This window comes from Mauremys mutica, chromosome 7, assembly GCF_020497125.1.
Source record: "Mauremys mutica isolate MM-2020 ecotype Southern chromosome 7, ASM2049712v1, whole genome shotgun sequence".
NCBI classification, from domain to species: domain Eukaryota; kingdom Metazoa; phylum Chordata; order Testudines; family Geoemydidae; genus Mauremys; species Mauremys mutica.
Genome location: NC_059078.1, coordinates 54,211,877 through 54,236,377, shown reverse-complemented (window position 1 = coordinate 54,236,377; position 24,501 = coordinate 54,211,877). Strand labels below are relative to the sequence as shown.

Genomic DNA, 24,501 nt, shown 5'->3' with positions numbered 1-24,501 from the left:
TCCATGTGCATTTGGAGCACTAAGATGGGGTTGCGGGGGACGGGGGACGGGTGAGATTTATACTAAAGTGAAATAAAAATAGGAGAAATGGTTTGATCCCCACTGCAAGTGTAAACAGGGATTGCTGTGGTGAACGAGGTCATGTTTTGGGGGGGGGGGAAGCCCAGGGCTGGGGTGGCAGGGGAGGGCACTGGTGGTGGTAGTGGGAGAGCCCAGGGCTGGGGTGGGAGGCAGCCAAAATTTTTTTGCCTGGGGCAGCAAAAAACCTAGAGCCGGCCCTGCCTAGACCTGTGATATACTTCTCTACTGGCTGCTCTGGGCACCTGAAACGACAAGCCTGCATTGCCGGGGAGTGGCTTGTGACCGCTCTTGCAGCTTCCCTTTACTTCCCTGTCAGAAATAATTTTTCTGACAGGGAAGCAAAGAAATCTGCGGGGAACGTGAATTCTGTGCCTGTGCAGTGGCACAGAATCCCCTCAGGAGGACAAGGACAAGGGCCTGGAGTTTTTATGAAGCATTTTTAAAGTTTCCAGTAGTTCTGGGGCCTTTGGCAGCCCTAGGGCATCTGGCCAAATAGATGTTAGCAGCTGCCTTAGTTGTAAATACTGCCACTCTGCTGAGGCTGGTAGGTCACAGCATTTTCTTAGCATTAGAAAATGAACAAAGCCCTCATAGTCTAACTGGGAAAAATCCATATGATGTCCCACGTTTGCCTCCACAACTTCTATTGGGAGGCTGTTCCAGAATCTCATCCCTCTGATGGTTAGAAACCTTGTTCTAATTTCCAACCTGAATTTGTACACTGCCAGATCATATCTCTCTGTACTTGTGTCAACATTTAGCTTAAAGAGCCCTTCCCCACTTGGTGTTTGCTGCTATAAATATAGTAGGGGGTAATCCCCTTCTCAACTTTCTTTCTGTTAGACTAAAGAAGAGAACAGCATATTAGAAACACTTTTCTGAAGGCTGCCAAGACAGTAGGATGGCAAGAAAGACTTGGGCCTACCAGAGCACCTAGACTCTTCCTTGAGCACTCCTTCCTCTCCTTCCACCACTAAGGCACAAGGTGACAGACACCACCATCAACTTTGAATGGCCCAGCTCCTGGAGTTTTGGGATTAGGGGATAATTCAGCTTTCATTTAAAACCCATCAGTTTCTAGCTGTTTGTTGATGTGACCAGTCAGCCCCAAGAAACCAGGAGGCCAAAGATACCCGTGAGCTCACCAAAAATCTCATGACTTTCAGATGGGACCCACAGCACCACTGCAGTGCTGGCTACTTCTGTCTGCAGAGAGCCCAACAGTGACTCAGTGGGGTGAGCACCCCTATTAACAGGACTGGAGTGCTAGCACTCAAACTTAGTGTACTGGCACCATTAACTATTTCATCACTAATCATTTTAGGGGGTAGGAGCAAAGCCCACTGGGGCAGGAATTGGTGGAGGAGGGAAAGAAGAGAAGAATAGCAAAAGGCAACTACAGCTGTTACAGTAACAGGCCATTGTCACTTCTCTTGACCAGCTGCACTCCATGGCCACGCTCCTGCCCCGGCATCTTGGCAGACCAGACAGACAATGCACTCCAGCTATATATCAGCTCAGACCCCATCAGCAGAGGCAGTTTATTGTTGAAACACAAATGGAAGACACCCTCATGTGACACTACTGAATACAAAAGACATAGAAAACTCCGAAATCCACCCTGCCCAGAGAGTTTAATCTTGGCACATTACCTAATCCCCTGACTCCTCTCCCCTGCCCAAACACACACTGCACATCTACTGCTCTGTTTGCAGACTGGAACGATGGATATACTTGACATTTTTGCTAAGAGATTTAAGTTGCAGTGTTTGTTAAAGCAGGGGTTCTTAACTTTTTTCTTTCTGAACCGCCCCCCCAGCCCCTGCTATAAAAACTCCACAGCCCACCTGTGGCACAACTGGTTTTCTGCATATAAAAGCCAGGGCCAGTGTTAGGGGGTAGAAGCAGCACATTTGCCTGGGGCCCCATGCCACAGAGATTCCACCGAAGCTACATGGCTCAGGCTTTGGCTTCAGCTCCTGGTGGCAGGGCTCAGGGCCCCAAGCTTCAGCCCCATGCAGTGGGGCTTTGGCTTTCTGCCCTGGGCCCAAGTGAGTCTAACTGGCTCTGTTGGAGGACCCCCTGAAACCTGCTTGCAGCCCCCAAGGGGTCCCCAAACCCCTGGTTGAGAACCACTTTGTTAAAGGAATGGAAACCACCAGTGGAGTGGCCCACTAACAGCACGGACACTCACTTCATCAGCTGGTCAGCTCACAAGAGAAGTTTTCTTCCCACAAAGTGACCTTTGGCCAGAGAGATTCTGTAGCTATGAAGTGTTGGGAGTTCTACATGCACAGCTGGGAATTACAGAGAGATTAAGGTGTGCAGGAATATTTGACAGCTGCATGAATCTGTCTGTACAAAAATCACTGAATTCAACATGCTCATTTGCATTTTATCAATTTCCTCTGGATTCACCCTGGAGTCATGCACTGAAGGCAGGGATATTGCATCGCAGAAACAAGCTGAAGTCCTGTCACCAATAAGAAGTAATGAAGAAATCAGATGCCTGACTGTCAACTCTGGCACAGCCACACAATCTTCTCCAGGTCAGCTCCCCACCAGCCTTCTGCAGTTAGGTCAGTGTTTCGCCCTTTGTTACCTGCCAAAAGAGAGCACAGCCTGCAGTCACCAAGGGCTAGCCAGTCCGCCCACTCAGGTAAAGTTAATGAGCTCCCTACACTGGGAACTGGGTAAAAGTCATCCCTCGCAGCAAGGCTGGGAAGGGCAGAAGTCCTCTCCAGGCCAGTGTCACCAATTCACCAAGATCTCAGTTCTCTCTCCAGCCCTGTTGGCCAAAACCAATGCCCCAATGTAAGTACTGCTGGGATGCCCACCAGCGTGCAGAGGGCAGGTGCTCCAGGACTATTGTTCAGGAGAAAGGCCTGCAACACCACCCCTCGGTAACAACTAGCACAGCAGGGCTCTGTGTGGGAGTCCCACACATCCCCCCACTGTGTAAAGAGAAGATTAGCTGGCGGATGGTGGTGGGCACAGTGTTACTGCCTAGCTGGGCGGTTTTGGGGGGGAGAGCAGGGCAATACTGTCCCTGAGCTGCTAAGCATGGGCTGAGCCCGCACCGAGCTACTCGCAGGGCAACCCCTCCTCCCACGCCAGGGCTGTCCCCTAGTGTCACCTCCCCTGCTCTACCCCCTCACCCTGGCCTCGATGTACTCGATCCGTCGCTCCAGCGCGGTCAGCTTCTCGTTGAGGGTGGCGAGCCGGGAGCGGCAGGACATGTCTGCGGGAGAAGGGTCGGATCAGGGGCTGCACCGGGCTCAGGCTCCGCGGTACCCGGCCAGGACAGGTGCGCCCCCCACTCCGCCCACCGGGGAGCCCCGACCCCAGAACCCGCCCGAAGAGAGCGCGGCGGCCGGCGGGGCCAGGGTGGGGTGGAGCCGGGCCTGGGAGGATGGAGTCTAGAGCCGGGCCGGAGGGTCGAACTGGGTGGGTAGCTGGGTGGGGGCGAAGGTGGAGCCGGCCCGGACCTCACTAGGAGAGATGGGGGCTGGAGTCGGGGGGTGAAGGTGGAGCCGGCCGGGGGAAGCGGAGGGAGGAGCCCGACCGAGCCGGGCCTGAGGGAGGAGCCGAGCCGAGCGCGCACGCACCGAAGGAGTTGAGGAAATCCGCGATCTTCTTGATGGAGCTGGTGATCACTTCGATGTACTCGCGGTTGGCCCAGTCCTGGTGGATCTCGCGCTGCACCGGGTCCTCTTGCAGCGACATGGCCGCCGCCACCACCCCACACCTAGCTCCGCCCTCCGCGGCACCACCCAGCCCCCTGCCGCATTGCGCATGTGCGGGACACGGATCGCCAAGGGACACAGGATGGAGCCCCGCCCTTCGCGAGCGCGAGAAGGGGGGAGCTGCCGGAGACCCGCCTCTTTCCTGCCCCGAGCCGGGGGTGGACAGCCCGCCTGGGGCACCCCACCCTGCGAAGAGCCCAGGAGGGCGAGGTTAGCGACGGTCTCTACGCCCTACGGCCACCCCCTCTGGCCCCAGCCCCCCCCGACTCCGAGGCCACTCCGTCTACAGCCACCTCTAGCTACCCCCAGCACCCGCTACTCTCCTTATAGCCACTGCTACCCCACCCCATATAGGCACCCCTCTGACCCTCCTTATAGCCAGCACCCCCCATAGCCACACCCCTCTAACCATCACAGCCATGACTGCCCCACCCACACATCCAGGCTATGGGTACGTCTACACTACGGGATTATTCCGAATTTGCATAAACCGGTTTTGTAAAACAGAATTTATAAAATCGGGTGGAGCGCGGCCATACTAAGCACATTAAATCAGTGGTGTGCGTCCATGGTCCGTGGCTAGTGTCGATTTCTGGAGCGTTGCACTGTGGGTAGCTATTCCCTAGCTATCCCATAGTTCCCGCAGCCTCCCCCGCCCCTTGGAACTTCCGGGTTGAGATCCCAGTGCCTGATGGGGCAAAAATCATTGTCGCGGGTGGTTCTGGGTAAATGACGTCAGTCACTCCTTCGTCTGGGAAAGCAACGGCAGACAAGCATTTCGCGCCTTTTTCCCTTGGATTGCCCTGGCAGATGCCATAGCATGGCAATCATGGAGCTTGTTTTGCCGTTTGTGACTCTCACCGTATGTGTACTAGATGCCGCTCACAGAGGCGATTCAGCAGCGCTACACAGAAGCATGCTTTTGCTTTTGCATGACAGCAGAGATGGTTACTAGCCATATTGCACCATCCAAACCCTTCCATAAATTGGAACTGAGGATGATCATGGCTACCAGTCCTTTTGTACCATTTGCTGCTAGTGCCCCTGGCCAATCAGCCAGGGGCGCAAAAGCCAAGATTGGTTACTAGCCATATTGCACCTTCCATCGTTTTGTACCATTAGCTGCTGTCATAAGTGCCCCTGGCCGATCAGCCAGGGGCGCAAAAGCAAAAATTGGGAATGACTCCCTGAGTCAATCCCTCCTTTTTGGTATCTAAAAATAGAATCAGTGCTGCCTAATATAGGCAAGTGTGCTAGAGAACCACCGTATCATAGAACCAGAGAGCACAGCTGCTCTGTGTCAGAGCCTGCAGAAATTATTATCTGTATGCTATTCACAGGGGGTGCTCCTGTAACAACCCCACCTGTTGATTCCGTTCTTCCCCCAGCCTTTCTTGGCTACCGTAGCATTGTCCCCCCACTTGTGTGATGAATTAATAAAGAATGCAGGAATAAGACACACTGACTTGTTAGTGAGAAATGAGTGGAAGGCAGCCTCCAGCTGCTATGATAGTCCAGACAGGACATTAAGCAGTGTGTAGGAGAGAAGCCCAGCATCCCACTGCTAGTCCAGGGGCAACTGAATCTTTTCTTTACACATGAAGGGTGGGGGCTGATGGAGCTCAGCCCCCTGTTGCTATGATGAGGATGGTTACCAGCCATATTGCACCATCCATCCACCAGAAAAAATTAGGGCCAATAGGCTGATGACGAGGACGGTTACCAGTCCTTTTGTACCATCAGCTGAGGCTGATGATGAGGATGGATTTCCATCTTTTTGTACGATCAGCTTATGCTGATGATGAGGATGGATTTCCATCATATTGTACCATCAGCCGCCCATGGCGGGGGGGGGGAGCAAGGATGTTGGTGTTGAGTGCTGCACTATCGCGTCTATCTGCAGCATTCAGTAAAGATAGGGTGACATGTAAAAGAGTCAGAGGATTGTTTTACCTTTCGCTTCTGGGGGTGGGTGGGGGGTGGGTGAGTAGATTGCCAAGCTATGCCCTGACCCGCGGACACTGTGTTTGACCCTAGAAGCATTTGGAGCTCAGCCAAGAATGCAAATAATTTTCGGAGGCTGCAGGAACTGTGGGATAGCTTCAGTCCTCCAGTCCATGCGCATCCATTTGATTCTTTGGCTTTCCGTTACACTTGTCACGTTGCAGTGCGCTGAGTCCCTGCTATGGCGTCTGTCTGGAGATTTTTAAAAAAGGATTCTGAATTTCATCTTCTGTAACGGAGCGCTGATAGAACGGATTTGCCTGCCCTTACAGCGATCACATCCGCATGGTCCATGCGGGAGCTCTTTTTTTATTTTGATTTCGGACTGCATCGCCACCCGTGCTGATCGGAGCTCCACGCTGGGCAAACAGGAAATATTCAAAAGTTCGCGGGGCTTTTCCTGTTTACCTGACCACTGCATCCGAGTTCAGATTGCGGTCCAGAGCGGTCACTGGTGCACTGTGGGATAGCTCCCGGAGGCCAATACCGTCGATCAGCATCCACACTAACCCTAATCCGATATGTTAATACCGATACTAGCGTTACTCCTCTCGTTAGGGAGGAGTACAGAAACCGGTTTAAAGAGCCATTAAAATCGATATAAGGTGCCTCCTAGTGTGGACGGTTTTGGCGTTAAATCGGTTTTACGCTCCTAAAACCGATTTAAACGCCTAGTGTAGACCAGGCCTAAGCTCTGTAAAAGGCATGTTAGTCGGAGCTGTTAGACCCCCAGGGAGCTTTTCCCACACGGAGAGCTTTATGCTGTACCCATACAATACGCAGTCAGTGACTGATTACACATGTCCAGGGCAGGGACTTCAGTTTATTCAATGAGTTAGTAAACAAGGCTTTGGAATTAGTTGTAAATTACAAAAAACAGCCTATGACAAGCCTCCCTCTCACCATTAATAAGCACTTTATGTTCCCACTAATGAGGGCATTTGGATTGCTCTCCGATTGATTCTTCTGTCCCAATAAAGGGCCAATGCAAGAAGGTAATTCTTACTAGGGCTCCAATGGTTGGGCTGTTGAGGGAAGGTGGGTTCTGTACAAATATTTCATTGATACTGTACAAGAACAGGGAAAGTTCTTTCAGTAAATATCACTTCTCTCACTTTGGCAACTAATCCAAACTTTCAGTGCATTTCTAGACAGAAAGTCACAGAGTTTCCCCTTCAAATCCATTCCCTAGAGCAGCAGAGAAGGAAAGGAATTTATATGGAAAAGAGTTTGTTAGGGAGTATCTGGAGGCAAGAACAAATAAAAATGGTTCTAGGTCTTCCTTTTTTCAATATGTCTGGGTGCAAAACTCCCAGCCAATAAAGACTGCACAGCCAACACTAACTGGGACTAAATCCCATCTATAAAGACCTGGCTATAAGTGAACCTTCTTTACTGTTGCACAGTATTAACATCTCATCATGGGCATACAGCCTCCAACCCACAGAGCCTATTCAGCTGTGACAGGTGTGGATTATTTTGGATAATACCCAGCTTCTATGCCATGGTGAGCTAACAGAAGGCTGCAAGGTCTACTCAGAGCTATCTTCATCATCATTGTGCTCAGATCCACCCTCACTCCCTGAAATGTCACCTTCCTCCTGGAAAAGAGAAAAAATATTTATAGAACCTGCATGTAACCTTGGGGGCCTGCAGACACAGACTGCATACAAGTCCTCATAAGTGATCATTGGCAGACCAGAAATGTCAGTATTCAAACAAAAAAGGGCCCAATATTTCTCTTGTGTAGGTGTTGTCTGTACTACAGAGCTGAATGGTTTGTACTTCATCAGCCATCTTGTACATTTGTTCCACCAACCACTCAGTGCATCTATGCTGCATAGCTTTAAGAAGCCCTGAAATTTCACCCCATATCCAGTCTGCTAGCATGCCACTAGTACTCTGCTGCACTGATCTGAGCCACGAGGTGTGCTAGGACTGTATCTCTGTTTACTGCACCCCATCAGTCCATTCTCAAACATTTTTTGCCAAGCATTATAGGATTCCTCTGGTTTTGGAGAATTGTGGGAGCAGAGGTCAAACTCTCATGATTCCTTGTATCTTATAACTCACCAGCTTGCACAGCATTTCAAAGCTGTTTTAGCAACACAGTGGATACCAATGAGTGCTGAAGTGGCTGCATAGGGCTGAGAGGTGTGTGAGTGGGTGGTGGTACTGACCCAAGGAGGAGAACTGGATGTAGAAGGGAGAGTGCAAAGAATCCTGAGGGAAGTGTCTTGAGGGGAAAGAGCAGAATCTCCTGCCTGATCCTCCAAACCTGCCTATTGTGTAGCTCTGTCCTGCTGTCTCTGATCCTGGAGGACTAGGCACTGCCACACCGACTGGGATAGGGAAGTTAGCTGGCAGAGGAAGAGGTGCTGGGTGGCAACAAGAATGATTAAAGGATTAGAAGACGTGCCTTATAGTGACAGATTCAAGGAACTCATTTGAGTTAGCTTAATGAAGAGAAAGTTAAGGGTTGACTTGATCACAATCTATTAGTACCTACATGGGGAACAAATATTTAATAATAGGCTCTTCAATCTAGGAGAGAAAAGCATAACACGCTCCAATGGCTGGAAGTTGAAGCTAGGCAAATTCAGACTAGAAATAAGGTGTACATTTTTAACAGCACAGTATTCTTGCCGGCAAGTTAAGAAGTATGGGCTGGATGAATGGACTATAAAGTGGACAGAAAGCTGGCTAGATCATCGGGCTCAACGGGTAGTGATCAATGGCACCATGTCTCATGGGCAGCCGGTTTCAAGCGGAGTGCCCCAAGGGTCGGTCCTGGGGTCGGTTTTGTTCAATATCTTCATTAATGATCTGGAGGATGGCATGGACTGCACTCTCAGCAAGTTTGCTGATGACACTAAATTGAGAGGAGTGGTAGATACACTGGAGGGTAGGGATAGGATACAGAGGGACCTAGACAAATTAGAGGATTGGGCCAAAAGAAACCTGATGAGGTTCAACAAGGACAAGTGCAGAGTCCTGCACTTAGGATGGAAGAATCCCATTCACTGTTACAGACTAGGGACCGAATGGCTAAGAAGCAGTTCTTCAGAAAAAGACCTAGGGGTTACAGTGGACGAGCAGCTGGATATGGTCAACAGTGTGCCCTTGTTGCAAAGAAGGCTAATGGCATTTTGGGCTGTATAAGTAGGGGCATTGCCAGCAGATCGAGGGATGTGATCATTCCCGTCTATTCAGCATTGGTGAGGCCTCATCTGGAGTACTGTGTTCAGTTTTGGGCCCCACACTACAAGAAGGATGTGGAAAAATTGGAAAGAGTCCAGCAGAGGGCAACAAAAATGATTAGGGGGCTGGAGCACATGACTTATGAGGAGAGGCTGAGGGAACTGGGATTGTTTAGTCTGCAGAAGAGAAGAATGAGAGGGGATTTGATAGCTGCTTTCAACTATCTGAAAGGATTTTCCAAAGAGAATGGATCTAGACTGTTCTCAGTAGTAGTAGATGACAGAACAAGGAGTAATGGTCTCAAGTTGCAGTGGGGGAGGTTTAGGTTGGATATTAGGAAAAACTTTTTCACTAGGAGGGTGATGAAGCACTGGAATGGGTTACCTAGAGAGGTGGTGGAATCTCCTTCCTTAGAAGTTTTTAAGGTCAGGCTTGACAAAGCCCTGGCTGTGATGATTTAGTTGGGGACTGGTCCTGCTTTGAGCAGGTGGTTGGACTAGATGACCTCCTGAGGTCCCTTCCAACCCTGATATTCTATGATTCTATGAACAGCGAGAGTAATTCATTGTAATTGGAGTCATTCTCCATCAGTGACAATTTTAAATTCAAGATTGGCTGTTTTTTCTAAAATATCTGCTCTAGGAATTATTGTGGGTCAGTTTCCTCTATTTTCCCTGTATTTTACAGGAGGTCAGAATAGATGATCACACTGGCCATGGAATCTATGTTGTCAACAAGGTTTGGTTGGAGCTCATGCTCTGCAGCTTGGGAGGACTGCTTGAGCGTGCTGCTGGGGAGAGCCACTACAGCAGGACACCAGCAAAGGCGCAGGCCTCTCTCTTCCAGGGGTGGGAGAGAGACAGAGAAACCACTGTCCTAAGCAGCAGGATCACTCAGGGCAAAGGTGGGGAAACAGACAGAGAAAAAAAGAGAGTGTGTATGTGTAAGAAAATGGCACAAGCAGCTGGTGACTAGGAAAGGGCCCTTAAGAGGGGCTGGTGGGAGTCTGCACTCCTGCCTACAGAAGCAAATGGGTGGAGCTACCCACTAGCTGCCTCTGGAAGTGTGCTGTAGGGAACAATCCTGCCCTTACCAGCGCAGTAGGAAGAGGGATAAAATGGGGCCTAATAAGGCGTTTCCAGCTTTCGCTTCAATGACTGCCCAGGGGACACCAGTATTCTTCCCATTCCAACGGACACAAGAGGGAGCTGGAGTGTCTTTGCTTCCCAGTAGCCAGAAAAGGAAATAGGCTGGTTGATTTGGGGTCCCAGTTTTGGTTCATCTGGACTTTCTTTAGCTTAACTTCAGTCCAGGATGTACCCCCAGCCACTGCCCAGCTCATCTGAAGAAAAGCAGAGCACTCCCTATTGATTTACCTACTGTGGCACAGGGCCTTCTCATCCTACCAAGAGGCTGTGCCTCATCTTGAACTCAAAATAGCAAATGTTTAAGAAAAAACTGCATTTGGTGAGAATAGCAACAAGACTGATTGTGCTTGCAGCGTTAAGGTTATTAATTCAGTCAAGAAAAACCAAGGGCTTTGCTGTCTGCATTTTTTTAAGATAGATTTTTTTCAGTAGGCAGCAGGACTCTAATACGGTGAGGAGAAAATGCTGTCATGGAGCTGAACAAGTGAGAGAGATGGTCTCTGCTCCTGCCCTGCAGAGAGAGCAGACACAAAGGTCATCACAAGTGTAACTCAACTGAAATACCACCAGGGATGCTCAGGAACCATAAAAGCAATAGGCACTGCTGCCGTGTACAGAAATACCTCAGCAGGATCTTCTCTGGGGAGCTGGGAAACTCCCTCCCCTGGGTCATTCTCTTCAGAATCCTGAGACAGGATCTCTTCTCCCTAAAGTAAATGTGGTAAATACTTTATGAGGCAAATTCATGCATGGAGCAGCAATAGCAACCCCTGCTGGAACAGAAATGCACTGCATTTGGTTGCAAATAAGATTTCTCTGCAGAGATGAGCTGCTGCCCCCCCTCCGCCCTGCTTCACTGCAGTGGGGGTGGGGAAAGAAAATGGTGAGGCTTGGCCTCTTTTTAAAAAAAAAAAAAATGAAATGAGGTTTGGCAGTTTTGGGGCCCCCAACTGGCCCTTGTCCTTTTTGCAAGTCGAAGTGCCAGCCATCAGAAAGAAGGGAAAAGGCAAGGGGCAGTCAGGGCCCCTAAATGTCAAATATTGCAAAAATAAAAACTGTCAATTTGTTCTTGTCTCTGGATAGCATTTCTCGGTGCATAGGGCCCCAAACAAGCCTGTGCACCAGTTATTCCCCATCCCAGCTTGCAGAACAGCAGTGAAGTGGTGCACAAGGACCTCTGAATTTCATCCAAGTGAGGATCAGTAAAAAATGAATGCTCTCTCAACTTAAAGAACTAGTGCAAAAATATACAGCATCAATTCCACTAAAAATGCAGACACCCACTGATATTTCTCTGAACAAGCATGCTTGTAGTACAGGCAGTTAAACCAAAAGTAACTCTCATTTTTTAAAATGAATAGGGCCTTACGTGACTCTGGGTTCTTTCTAGTTACACTACTGTTGGTGAAGACCAGTTGCAAGGGGAAAGGCTTGTGAGAGCAGTGTCTTTCTGTCACTGACTTCAATACAAAAAACTGGCAGGAGAATATTAATGTTACAGTGAAGCACTCAGAAGTCAGTAAATACCAAAAAGTTAAGACTTCCTGTACAATCTTAACTCAAAAACACCAGGGGCAGAGTTATTACATCACAGTGTCTGAATGACTTGGTCATATACTACAGTTCTGCAAGACCGCTGTCTGTCTCAGTGCACAGCCAAGAGGGCTGGAGTAAACAGTGAATGACACAGGGGTCTACAGAACTCCTGCTTCATTCGGGGTCAAATTCTATATGCTGACATTATTGGAATTACTCTGGATTTACCCTGGTGAAACTCAGATCTGGCCCTGACTACATAAGCTAGTTGATGTTCAGTGAACGAAGCGGAGGCATGCTCACTGAACGATGAGAATAAACATATTAATATAATACACTTATAAATAATTTATTTTATTGATTGAAAACATTTACACTTAGAATTTATATTTTAGTTTTTAAGTGTATTTAAGGTGCAGTTCTACTCTGAAAAGCGACCATGCAAGAATGATTCCTTCCTATCTACAAACTGTATGAAAGGCCGATCTGCTGACTTTGATGACTAAAGTAAATGTATACTTCATCTTACTGATGATTATGATGATGTACAAGATGTAACTTGAGTCACAGTTTCCAGGCTGAATTGCAGGGCTGGACATTAGGAAACAAAATATTGTTTTCTTTGTAATCTGAGCATACGGTATTCGATCTGGAGGCAAGATACACTCAATACCTAATCATACCATTAGGTTTTTTAGAGTCACTTTTCCAAGCAGAATAATGCTTTTGTTTAATTTAATACAAACAATTATTTTTAGATGGTCAATAGCAATTTTATTGTGGGCACATCTACTCTGTTTCTGTCCTAGTAGATCATTATTTATCAGTAAATGTCAGACTCTTACCAGAAATCATCCCAACCTCAACAAGGATTTGGCATCAAAGTCAGCAGATCGGCCTCTCGTACGGTTTGCAGACAGGAAGGAATGCTTCCTAATGCATGTAGGTTCTTTTATTGTTTTTAATGTTTTCTCTGTAATGCTTTCTCCTTAGGAATAAACATGCTTGCTTGGAAAGAGCTGTATGGTAACTTCACTGTGGGAAATTACACTGTTTATAACCTCTGAGGAGAAGGCAACACAGGCATGTTTAGCCAGTCTGCCTTGCTGGGGAACTCAGTGTAGGCACAGGAGTGTGTGGCCTGGAAATATCCTGGTCAAGTGGGAGAGAGATGCGGGTCTTCAGCCAAGAGAGGCGATGGCTGGGGAGCTGGAAGCCTGAGAGTGGGTGCCCATGCTGGACCATGGAGAGGGAATACAGGTGCAATTTCCCTGAGCTGTGACAGAATCTAAAGCAAAAAAAAAAAAAGGGGGGGGGGGAGGGGGAGGGACCCACTTCACAGGACTGGCAGTGCTGTGATCCTTACCTGCAGGTCCCTGTTTTTGAGGATGCCCACCCAGAATGCTTCCTGACAGTGGTTGAAGGCCAACATGGCTTTTACTCGGTATACAAATTGCTCCAGGGACTTTTTCAACAAAGGCACGTGGTTGGTCAATCCTAAATCTTGGTGAATCTAAATATGGGACACAAACACAGTGAAATTACACCTAATTCTTGCTTAGCTTCTCCTGTTGTTTAAAATCTATGCAGTGAGGCATCTTGGTGTAAAGAAGAGATGCAAGAGCAACCAGAGATCTTGTGTGGCTGGAATAGTCCGAGGAGAATGCTGCCATCTCTAGCCCCAAACACTTTTAAGCCTGATTTATATAAAAAAGATTTTTCTTTGCAACCTTTTTTAGCCTTTTGCGCAAGAGGAGACAAAATTACTCCCCTGAGCAACCCAAAATTCCTATCCAATATGGAGAAAGGCCCAGTGAGCCCAAATGTTCCTGTCCAGCCGGTAACTCCCACACACAAATCCAACTCATTCCCCTTTAATCTGTTCAGTTCTGTGGAGGGCCCAGTTTCTGCTGGAACCCATCTACTCAGCCAGGGGCCTGTAGCAGTGATATAAAACTCTTCTGAGTAGATCACATCCTATTGTCTTTGCTCAAGGCTAGTCCTTGTTTTGCCAGACTCCTCTCAGAAGGAATCAGAGTCAGCCAGTGTCTACCATACACACATTTCCTCTCACTAAAACGTACCGTCCACCAGGTGGAGTGATGGAAGCTGCAAACTCTGCACACAGTGCTTTAGAAAGAGGGAGCACAAGATCCTAGGATTTATCTAAGAGGCTATAAATTCCTGCTCCTTGGCTGGCTGCCCTCCTAAGCTCCTCTCCCTTGGCAGTGCCCTTCCTCCCTGTCTCTCCCGTCAGACTTCCAAAGAGTCCCTACACAGCACACAGGCTCCACTGGGATTCCTGGCTCCAAGCATTCTCACATGGGTTAAAAACCTAAGGAAATTTCCTGGTAAAACATTTCACTAGGCTGGAGTTAAGCTTGTAACGGTCAGGTACTGAAGAGAATGCTGATGCTGTTATTAGTTTCCTCAAAAGAGATGCAAACATGGTATTTAAAGGCACAGTTAGGGCCATCCACTCTGCTGTTACTCTTCTTCCTCTGCTAAAATAGACCTTCCAGCACCAGGCCTTCAAGCAGAACCTGCCAGGGGCCATGGGACAGCCAGAGGAATGGGCAGTGGGATTTTCCTGGGGACAGGAACGTCAATGTACCAGATCCTGGGCAGTCAGTCAGTCTGAGGCAATTGAACCTTCTCTGCTCCTCTGCCAGCATTGGGATAGGCAGAGGAGCTCTGCGTGGGGTAGAAGTCAAGACATGGATTGGTCTCTTTGATGTGTAGTGAGGTGGAGCGGCCTCCCTCCCTACTTGAGAGCAAGGGACCACTATGGATGGGAAAATTGTCCTCTGCCCTACCTTGATCTCTCTCTGGGATGGCTGCAGAACTGATTCAGCTGAGAGCCAAGCTCTACAATGAACAGAGGGCTGGGACACCTCCTGCTGAACAAATCAGGTGAATTACTTGCTTGAAGTGGAAGCATTCCCTGCAGGAGATCCTGCTGGTTGAGCTAGTCCGTCTCCTAAGCAAGATGCCAAGCAGGTGAGATTCTGCCCAGAGGAAGAGGTTTTTTTGTCTCCTTGGCTGGAGATCTGCTTCTTGTGTCTCATCTTGTTAATGTAGGCTAGAGTTGACATCGTGATTTCTGTTTGCAATCCCTGGTCCAAATGAGACAGGAAGGCTGCTCCTCATACTTTTCCACTAGTATCTACAGAGATAACCATGTGCTGGGATCTCTTGGGCACTCCTCTCCATTGGGGAGGGAGTGAGGGGTATTCCACCATCTCAGGGAAACATGAGGCTGCAACCAAACCAATTCTGTTCTTGTAGTCACCTTCCTGCAGGCTCCGTTGAGAGAACAGATATATCAGAAGAATAAATACCAGGGAGGGAGAGGAATTATTTAAGCTCTCCAATGTGGACACAAGAACAAATGGATATAAACTGGCTATCAGGAAGTTTAGACTTGAAATTAGACAAAGGTTTCTAACCATCAGAGGAGTGAAGTTCTCGAACAGCCTTCCAAGGCTCCCCTTGTGGGGGCAAAAGACATACCTGGCTTCAAGACTAAGCTTGATAAGTTTATGGAGGGGATGGTATAATGAGATTGGTCTTTGACTATTAGCGGTAAATATGCCCAATGGCTTGTGATGAGATGTTAGATGGGGTGGGATCTGAGTTACTACAGAGAATTCTTTCCTGGGTGTCTGGCTGGTGAGTCTTGCCCACATGCTCAGGGTTTAGCTGATCGCCATATTTGGGGTCGGGAAGGAATTTTCCTCCAGGGCAGATTGGCAGAGGCCCTGGGGGGGTTTCGCCTTTCTCTGCAGCATGGGGCACGGGTCACTTGCAGAAATATTCTCTGCATCTTGACATCTTTAAACCATGATTTGAGGACTTCAATGGCTCAGACACAGGTTTGATAAAGGAGTGGGTAGGTGAGATTCTGTAGCCTGCGTTGTGCATGAGGTCAGACTAGATGATCATAATGGTCCCTTCTGACCTTAAAATCTATGATTCTATGAACAGGGAGAGCATAGAGGTCAAGCATGTTGCTATGCCCAGGGTCCTATAATGGAAGCCATAATTCCCAGTGGCTGCAGGACCTCTGAGCTTAGTCCTCCTCACGTCCTTAGCCTTTGACAGATGATGCTTTGCAGGGAGCACAATCACTTCCTCCCTACTAAAGGAAGCCCCAGATGTGCCAGTTGCTGCGATGGGTCCAGAACTCTGCTCTTCACTGGTGACAAAGCCTGAGGAGGGAAGGCATTTGTGCTACAGCATGGAGTCTCTTGTGCTGCTGATGTGCAGCTGATCAATAGCTGAGTTAAGGAGTGATCTGGATCTTTCAATGCTTGAGGGTGGCTGCTGTCACAATCAGCAGCTTGGAGGATACCTAGGAGGCTGTGCATAATGAATAAGCCTACAGTGGGAAGGAGTGGGAGAAGTAGCTAGCCTAGCTCCTGGAGTCCCAGTGCAAAACCTCATGGTGGTAGGTAATATAGTCTGCAAGCTTAATATACTAAAATCTCTGTCTAAGGCAAGGGAAGTGTCATCTGATTCATAAAGATCTACAGAATCATAATTTCAATAGTGACATCCTCTGTGGCATGGCATGGGGAACTTGCTGCCCCATCCACCTGGCTCCCAGCTTCAGGTCCTCCAGTTGGCTGAAATTTTGATAATACAACGTTGTTGGAAATGGGTCGAGTTGGGTATCATTGAAAGCTCCTTCTCCCATGAACATAATGGTACTAAACATGACAAACCTAGAACAATCCTGTAGATAGATATTGGAAAAAATGTTTAAAAATCAACGTTTTATGAAAGCATAGTTGAACAGGCATGCCAAACATGCAGCCCACGCAAGTTAAGCTGTGTCCCTTGGCTGCCAGTCTGTTTTATCCGTTAATGCTCAGAACAGGACACCTGTTTAGTTGTTTTAATGTTACAGATTTCTATAAATGGAAGGAGTGCTTCAAGCTATCCCATGCACTGCTATAGACTAGGGACCGAATGGCTGGGCAGCAGTTCTGCAGAAAAGGACCTAGGGGTTACAGTGGACGAAAAGCTGAATATGAGTCAATAGTGTGCCCTTGTTGCCAAGAAGGCTAATGGCATTTTGGGTTGTATAAGTAGAGGCATTTCCAGCAGATCGAGGGATGTGATCATTCCCCTCTATTCAGCACTGGTGAGGCCTCATTTGGAGTACTGTGTCCAGTTTTGGGCCCCACACTACAAGAAGGATGTGGATAAATTGGAGAGAGTCCAGCGGAGGGCAACAAAAATAATTAGGGGGCTGGAGCACATGACTTACGAGGAGAGGCTGAGGGAACTGAGATTGTTTAGCCTGCAGAAGAGAAGAATGAGGGGGGATTTGATAGCTACTTTCAACTACCTGAAAGGGGGTTCCAAAGAGGATGGATCTAGACTGTTCTCAGTGGTAGAAGATGACAGAACAAGGAGTAATGGTCTCAAGTTGCAGAGGGGGAGGTTTAGGTTGGACATTAGGAAAAACGTTTTCACTAGTAGAATGGTGAAGCACTGGAATGGGTTACCTAGGGAGGTGGTGGAAACTCCTTCCTTAGAGGTTTTTAAGGTCAGGCTTGACAAAGCCCTGTCTGGGATGATTTAGTTGGGTTTGATCCTGCTTTGAGCAGGGGGTTGGACTAGATGACCTCCTGAGGTCCCTTCCAACCCTGAGATTCTATGATTCTATGATTCTAAGCTGATTTGCTATCATCGGCAAAAAAGCGGTCCAGTGATATTGATTATCAGCTTTGTTTATTATGCCAAGAGTGGTAACGAGGCACTGGTTAAGACATCAGTACTGGGCCAGAAATTACTGGAATCCATCCCCAAACAGTAGACACACAGCTACATAACATACATTACATAACATAATTAATTACACTCCCAGACTAATTTATTACAAAATCCTTGTTTTTACTTTGGTCTTAATAATTTTTAGGCATCAGTGGGGAGACAAAGAATACCGACTAGCAGTTGAATCTTTGGAGAATACCACTGCGGGGGACCTGGCTAAACACAACATTTGGTGGCACCTTATGTGCTATAAGAAGGGGGCCCATAACATGAATTTGGAAGATTGGTGAGGAAGCACATTGAGCATCAGAAAAAAGTTGAAGGTGCTGGGACAAGTGCCAGCTCTGGCATGCATTTCGAGAAGAACACCTGCTTCTTCTTCAGTAAGCCAGAAGCCATCCCGTTAAGCACAGTTTCAACACTTGAGAGAGGTGTGAAACTATATGAAGCAGTCACTCTTAGAGAGAACATTGATAATACTGGATATCACACTGAGTGCTACACCAAGAATGCATGTAATATATTGTGTCAAAAGATAAAACACAACATAAGCAAATATTGATTGTACTTCTGCAAACTGAGACTCAGCTGGAGTTCATTGCTTCACAGAGCTCTAGTGCAGTGGTTCTCAAAGCTGTTCCGTTGCTTTTTCAGAGAAAGCTCCAGGCGAGCCGGGCCGGTTTGTTTACCTGCCGCGTCCGCAGGTTCGGCCGATCGCAGCTCCCACTGGCCGCAGTTCACCGCTCCAGGCCAATGGAGGCTGCGGAAAGCGGCGTGGGCCGAGGGATGTGCTGGCCGCCCTTCCTGCAGCCCCCATTGGCTTGGAGCGGTGAACCACGGCCAATGGGAGCCGCGATCGGCCGAACCTGCAGACACGGCAGGTAAATAAACTGGCCCGGCCTGCTAGGGGCTTTCCCTGAACAAGCAGCGGAACGGCTTTGAGAACCACTGCTCTAGTGGATGGGAAAGTGGTGGTGATGTCCAAAACAGAGGCTATGAGCAGAAAAATATGTGCTTTGAATGGGATTGAAGAGGAGCAAATGCTTAGCAGAAAGGCTCTTAAAGCACTTACTGAAGATGAACCACAGGATATGGATGTAGTTTTTGGCAATCCTATCCACTGAAATGAATCACAGAGCATATCCTTAAAAGCTGCAAAAGAAGTGGCACTATCAAAAGTGGAAGAAAGCACTAACTCAACAGTAATATGAAGAGACTGTTTGCAGCTGCTAAATTTTTACAGAAAAGCATTTTGTTCTGCAGTACCTGGGCATTTCAGGGATCCATAGCTGATGCCAAACCTGAAAAAAATAACAGTGTGTGATCTATAGTACTACTACTTTAAGTGGTGCTTTGGTAGTTGTAGTGACTTCAGCAGCAGCAAATATGACAGTAAGAAAGCAGAGCACAAGGCTGTTATTTTACTACAAAGCCTCATGTATGAGTGCTTGAATGAAACAGGTCTCCAACACATACACAACAACCATGAGGCATATGTATAATCTACCACTACAAGTGGCTGTTGGTTTAACAGTTCATTCCAAAACATTCAGCAAATTCCTCAAGCAGCTTTTGTACAGCAGCTTTGACTGCTCCACTTACAACTACAGAGTCCTCTGCCTTGACACTGCCACTGCAAACAGTGTTCTTTGCCTCTTGGAGCTGAATGAACATTCCCCCAAACCTCATCAAGCGTAGGTGTATATTTTGTGCTGTGGATAACTTAAACTTCCCTGAAGATACAGGAGATAGCAAAGGTACCCTTCATGCTGCTGTGATGGTCTGCTATCAGGACTGTATTAATGGGGAGCAGTCCCAGCCTCAGGTCAGAAATGTTTTCCTATCATTCAGATCATTAAATGCCACTGCACTGCCAGGTTTCCAAGCCCTTTCAAGATGTGACACCACTGGAAGGTTGGCTGGAAAGGCCAAATTATCATATTGGAAGGCACTGGATTCAGCCTCCATACACACTCTCCTCACTCTGAAGGTGCTCAGAATGGCTGAGGCAGTCGCTGATGTGGTCATAAATGCACTGGAGGCATTGATATGCCAAGTTTACTAACATTACGACACTTGCAGAGCTACGTTGGTGGATGTTTGCCAAGAAGCAGACAACAGGAGAAAAATTGCCACCAAAAAGGGGTGCACTTATACCTGCTATTAAGAGGGCAAATTATCAAGCAGTGAAATGGCTCCAGGATAATCGAGTGCATCCAAAACTACCCTTCCTTGTCAGGAATGGATTGGTCTTGGAGGATGGACTGATCACACTTGTGTGTGAAATACTGTGTGCTCCCGAATCAATTCTTCAGCTAATCAAATGCTTGCAAATGAGTGCAAAGACCAGATGCTCACCTCCTTGCAAATGTTTGGCCAGCAGCCTGCCATGTACTGAGATGTGCGAATGCGGCACTGACAAGGATCAGTGTGACCCTATGTCTAACAGTGGTGCTCTAGACGGAGACAACACTGATGAAGACTTTGATGAATAAATGTTTTCAGTCCTAAATGCCAAGTCTAACTTCCCTAGCATTACCAAAGAGCAGTGTCTTTTTTATGTAAGCCATGTATCCCTGTGTTAAAGTATAATTAAACAACTGCTGATTTTTAAACCTTTTCATGAATATATATCTATAGAATTGTTCTAGGTTTGTCATGTTTGGTACTATTGTGTTTGTGGGAGAAAGGGCTTTTGAGTGATACCCAACTCAGCCCATTTCTGACGACATTGTATCAGCAACATTTCTACCAACTGGAGAACCTGGAGCTGGGGAGGGCTGTTGGGGAGAATGAGTCCCATTTGCCAGGCCACAGAGGATGAGACCATTGAATTTATGATTCTGTAGATTTTTATAAATCAAATGACCCTCCCTTACCTTTATATCATTAACTTGCCCACGGAACAGCATACTCTCCCAGACTAATGGGCCTTGACAACAGAGGAGACCGAGCAGATGAGTAAACCTGGGAAGTATATTCTCTGGGACAGCTACAAGGGAGTGCAGAACAATTTGTAGGCATCCATCTGTGCTTATTGAACCCAGAGCAGCATTGCTGTTGGGACACTTCAACCATGACGGGACCTTTATCTTGGTCACATTCCTGTGAAGAGGAGTCCTGTGTGGGACCCCTGGGGACAGACACCATTTGAGCAGGCAGTGGTGACAGACACACACAGAAATCAACACTGATTAGTAAGGCCTTGCAAATACAAGAGCTAGTGTAGACTCTAGAGTCTCCCTTACCTTTGAATGGCCACACATGTGATGAAGTTGTCTGGTGCTCAGCTGTAAAGTTTTCAGCAAACTCTGCACGTCTTCCTGTAATGAAAAGGATCCCTGAGTCTCTGGTACTGAATTTTCAAATCTATAAGAATTTACTACCCATCACAAAGGATAACTTGGAAGCAAGAATATCAGCTCTCCTATTCATCCTACCAGTGCTGCAGAGATAATAAAGACATACACTCTGCCCACTCCACAGAAAATACCCAACAAGTTAAGACACGGTAGCCATAAGGGAGTTGAACTCTGTGCATAGTCTCATAACCAACAAGAGAATGTGCTCACCAGACATATCATGGGCACCACTCTTCCACAGCTCTGCAAAACAGCCAAGTAAAGCCAGACATTTTGAGCTGAATCTGTTCTCTATTCTCTAGCAGAGAACCCAGCACCTATAGGATCAATGTGCCTTGGGGGCGGAGAAATCACTTTTCACAAGCAGCTTTACCCACTGGCTGAAATGCCATTGCAGTCACAGAGCAGCCAGCCCCACATTGCAGCCCAGGCAGCAATAACATGTAGTCTGTAATGCCCCCACCAAGCTCAGAGACTGAGACCAACATCTTCAAAAGTTTGGGTAGCCACAAGTAGCAATTTGGGGCCTGTCTAGAGATTCTAGTGGGGACTGTGCACCCTAAGGATCTTCAAAGCTGGCATCTGAGCACACTCACACTGTCCAAGTGCTCTGGGGCTTGAGCTCTTCAGATATAGCAGCCTAGGAGAGAGCAAAGAGAGAGCACACTCCTGCCTCCAGAAGCAAGGGAGCAGAGCTTCCTAGTTCTCTGCAGCCTGGGAGGACACTCCAGGAGAAGCGTTTAATCAGGCACAGACAGGCTGATGTCAGATGAGTCTGGTTCGTTAGCACTTACCACAAACGTGCACCCTCCTTCCAGAGACTGCTGAGAGACTGGCAACTGAGACATCACATCCAGCATGGCCACAGAAGCCCCTGGAAATGTCAATTTTTTGGTGCCCAAATGATTTTTTTTATATGCATCTGGGTTTCGTCTCAGCCCCAGTCATGATACCTTGAAAGCCTCAAATTCTAGGCAACTATGGAACTGTCAACATACTTTCTCCAGTGCGCCAGACAGTCATGGTGCAGACCGCAGCATGTGAACTACTCATTTTCAGCCAAACTCTCAACTACTCTGAGGCACTCTCCTAGTTCAGCAAGAATTTCCAGCAAGGGGTGGCCAACCCTCTGCCATGCTGGGTACGACCCAATGGTCTTAGGGCATCAGCACACCACTAAACCCCACAGTCACAGTCTGGGGATGGAGGCAAGAGAGAGGAGCAGCAGCAGGCAGGAGGTCTGCTGCCAGCACCCTAAGGCCAGTGGCCTAATGATCTCCCCCCAGCAGAGCTGCTTAGTGATGCTGCTTGATGTGGTACAGAAGGAACCAGCCAGGACTGATTGAGGAAATGCTGGTTGTGGCTCTGCTGTTAGGTTGCTTTGGTGCCAAAACACTGCAAGCTCCAGCTGTTCCTGTGCTCTGCACATGTGGTGTCCCAGCAATCAGTTTCCAGGCCAGAGGATTCTGTGTGTGTGAAAAAAGATCTGGCCTGGAGATTACTTTCCACCTAGCAGACATAGGCCAAGCGACAGAGATCCATGCCATGAAATTTGTGACCTCCAGCTTCTAATAACTCCACCTGGCACAGACCACAAAAAGCCACCTACTGACCTACCAACATCACTCTGCTACCGTATCAGCCTGCATGTATGTCTCCTAGCCCATCATTTGATCTAATGGGCTGGAGGACATGACATAGGTCACCTCAAAACTGCCTATTGAGTGTATATATCCATCACTTGTAAGCAAAGTTCACAAATGAGGGGCTTGCTTTAACCCCAGTTGTATTTAGATGACTACACAGCTGAAGTGATGAAGATGGCTCTTCTCAAGTCTGCACTGGCCAGGAGGCTCCAAACATTATTTTCGGATGTAGACTATGTAAGCATGATCCATGCTTTTGTCCTCTCAAGACTGGACTACTGCAATGCACTCAAGAAGCCGGCTGCTGCATTCTGCTCTTACTTCAGCTTCCAAATGGATTTCAGGCAAGTCTCTGTGCCTCTGAAATTCTTACCCTGTGTTTTTTAAAGCTATAATCCAAGAGAGGCATGGCAAGCTTCAGGAAGGCTTCCACAAAGAGGCGGCCATACTGTGAATGCAGAAAGATGATAAATAAATACATCTCACACTTTTTCTTATTGCATTTGGCTATTCCACCAACCAAACTTTAAATTAATCTTTGAGTGAGCCAAGGGCAATTCCACATTAGCAAGGAGTTCAGGTAAACAGGAAATGGTTCCTCTCTTTTAGGGCAATCTCTTCTAAAGGACCATCACAGCTCTCTCCTACTTAAGGGCTAGATTTGGATCTCCATTTCCTGTGAGGAGTCGCACTGAAATCCAACTGCAACCAAATCTGGTAGCTTTAGAGGCAGGGACATTTCCTTTTGCTAGTGATTAAAGTTCCTGTCATGCATGGGGCTATATCATATCACTAGGAATACAAAATGGAACAATAAGTAGTACACAGCAATGAAGCAGCCAGTCTATGAGGTCCCAGCTGGAAAGGGAAGGGCAATGGAGGGACACACACTGTTGCCTTCTGGGCTCAGCGTGAAAACTGCCTGCGGCTGTTCTGTGAGCCCTTGCTGTAGTTATGTGTGAGGGATTCTACAGGCAGCAGAGGCCAGGGAAGTACTAGCAGTGGAGCTCCAATGGAGTCATGCTCTTAGGCAGTCTGGGCACGAATGAGGGCAGAGAGCCAGTGCATTTGGGCATGAGATAGGGGCAGATCTGCTGCCTGACCTAATAGAGAAGAGGAGCTCTCTAACTGCTCCCCACCCCACCGAGGGAACAATTCCTGAAGGACCACAATCAGGCTGCCATTTTCTGCAAACTTGAGTTCTCACTTACCTTCAGGCAAACGCTGAGCACGGGCCTGCTGTCAAACACCTGCTCGGAGAGAATGAGAGAGCCAGGTTAGCCCCACCGGGATGGGGGAAGGAACAGTGGGACCAAGAGCAAGCAGGTAAGAACTAGCACTTAGCTGATGGTACCCCCAGTGTTAGGGGTAGCAGTGGGAAGCCAGGCTCAGCTGGAACCATTCCCCAATCTAAGTGGTGGGGGAGGGGAGGTCTTGTGTGAATAGTGTGGGGAGCTGGATGCATATCCATGTGGATAGGAAAGAGCGGGGTGTACAAGGTACTGTGAATGTGTAGGGGGTACATCAGTGTGGCAGAAAAGAGGAAGAGAGAATGATATTGTAACCGAACCTAAATAAACTAAATCGTCATTGGATGAAAAGTGCTGTCCAAGGGTCAGAAACTGGCTAGGAAATGAAGAGTTTCAGTGGTCAGTTTTCATCATGGTGAAAAGGTTAACATCAGGAGTCCCAAGTTATGGTGCTAAGAAGGACTTTAATAATCTACAAACGGAGGGGAGTAGGGAGGTGGTGACGTTGGCAGATGACAAAATTATTTAGGCAAGTCTGCAGTTCCTCAGTTTTCTCCAGTCCTGAGACACCTAACCCAGCTAGGGGACTGGGCAACAGAACAACATACACAATTCAGTATTGACAAGTTCAAAGAAATGCACTTTGGAAGGAATAATTTTAAACTACTCATATACCTTGCAGGATTCTAAATTAACCGCATTCATTCTGCTCAATGTGCAACTGCAATCAAAAATCAAACAAA

General features: G+C 47.7%; 2 protein-coding genes across 5 annotated transcripts in view; both read right to left on the bottom strand.

Moving 5' to 3' along the window:
- Positions 1 to 2,132: 2,132 nt before the first annotated feature.
- LOC123374703 (probable protein BRICK1) lies at positions 2,133 to 3,852 on the bottom strand. Its single transcript, XM_045024908.1, has 3 exons — positions 3,690 to 3,852; positions 3,240 to 3,322; positions 2,133 to 2,683 (listed from the first exon to the last, which is right to left on the bottom strand). Exons 1-3 carry the CDS (start codon positions 3,805 to 3,807, stop codon positions 2,657 to 2,659), a joined length of 228 nt encoding a protein of 75 aa, XP_044880843.1. The 5' UTR covers positions 3,808 to 3,852; the 3' UTR covers positions 2,133 to 2,656.
- Positions 3,853 to 6,442: 2,590 nt separating this feature from the next.
- Positions 6,443 to 24,501, bottom strand: part of FANCD2 (FA complementation group D2) — a 199,405-nt gene continuing 181,346 nt past the window's right edge. For all 4 annotated transcript variants that reach the window (XM_045023931.1, XM_045023930.1, XM_045023928.1 and 1 more), the window contains 6 exons: positions 23,720 to 23,758; positions 22,882 to 22,956; positions 20,749 to 20,823; positions 13,083 to 13,229; positions 10,804 to 10,887; positions 6,443 to 7,432 (listed from right to left, as the gene is read on the bottom strand). In XM_045023931.1, the coding sequence (XP_044879866.1) occupies positions 7,364 to 7,432; positions 10,804 to 10,887; positions 13,083 to 13,229; positions 20,749 to 20,823; positions 22,882 to 22,956; positions 23,720 to 23,758 (489 nt within the window). In that variant the 3' untranslated portion in view covers positions 6,443 to 7,363. The remainder of the gene's footprint in view (positions 7,433 to 10,803; positions 10,888 to 13,082; positions 13,230 to 20,748; positions 20,824 to 22,881; positions 22,957 to 23,719; positions 23,759 to 24,501) is intronic.

Bases quoted from the DNA above. Each gene is read 5' to 3' on its own strand.
- LOC123374703 (XM_045024908.1), bottom strand. From the start codon at position 3,807: ATGTCGCTGCAAGAGGACCCGGTGCAGCGCGAGATCCACCAGGACTGG. The intron at 3,323-3,689 runs GTGCGTGCGCGC...CTTCTCCCGCAG, and splicing joins GGATTTCCTCAACTCCTTCG to ACATGTCCTGCCGCTCCCGG. The intron at 2,684-3,239 runs GTGAGGGGGTAG...CTCTTTTGGCAG, and splicing joins TCGAGTACATCGAGGCCAGG to GTAACAAAGGGCGAAACACT.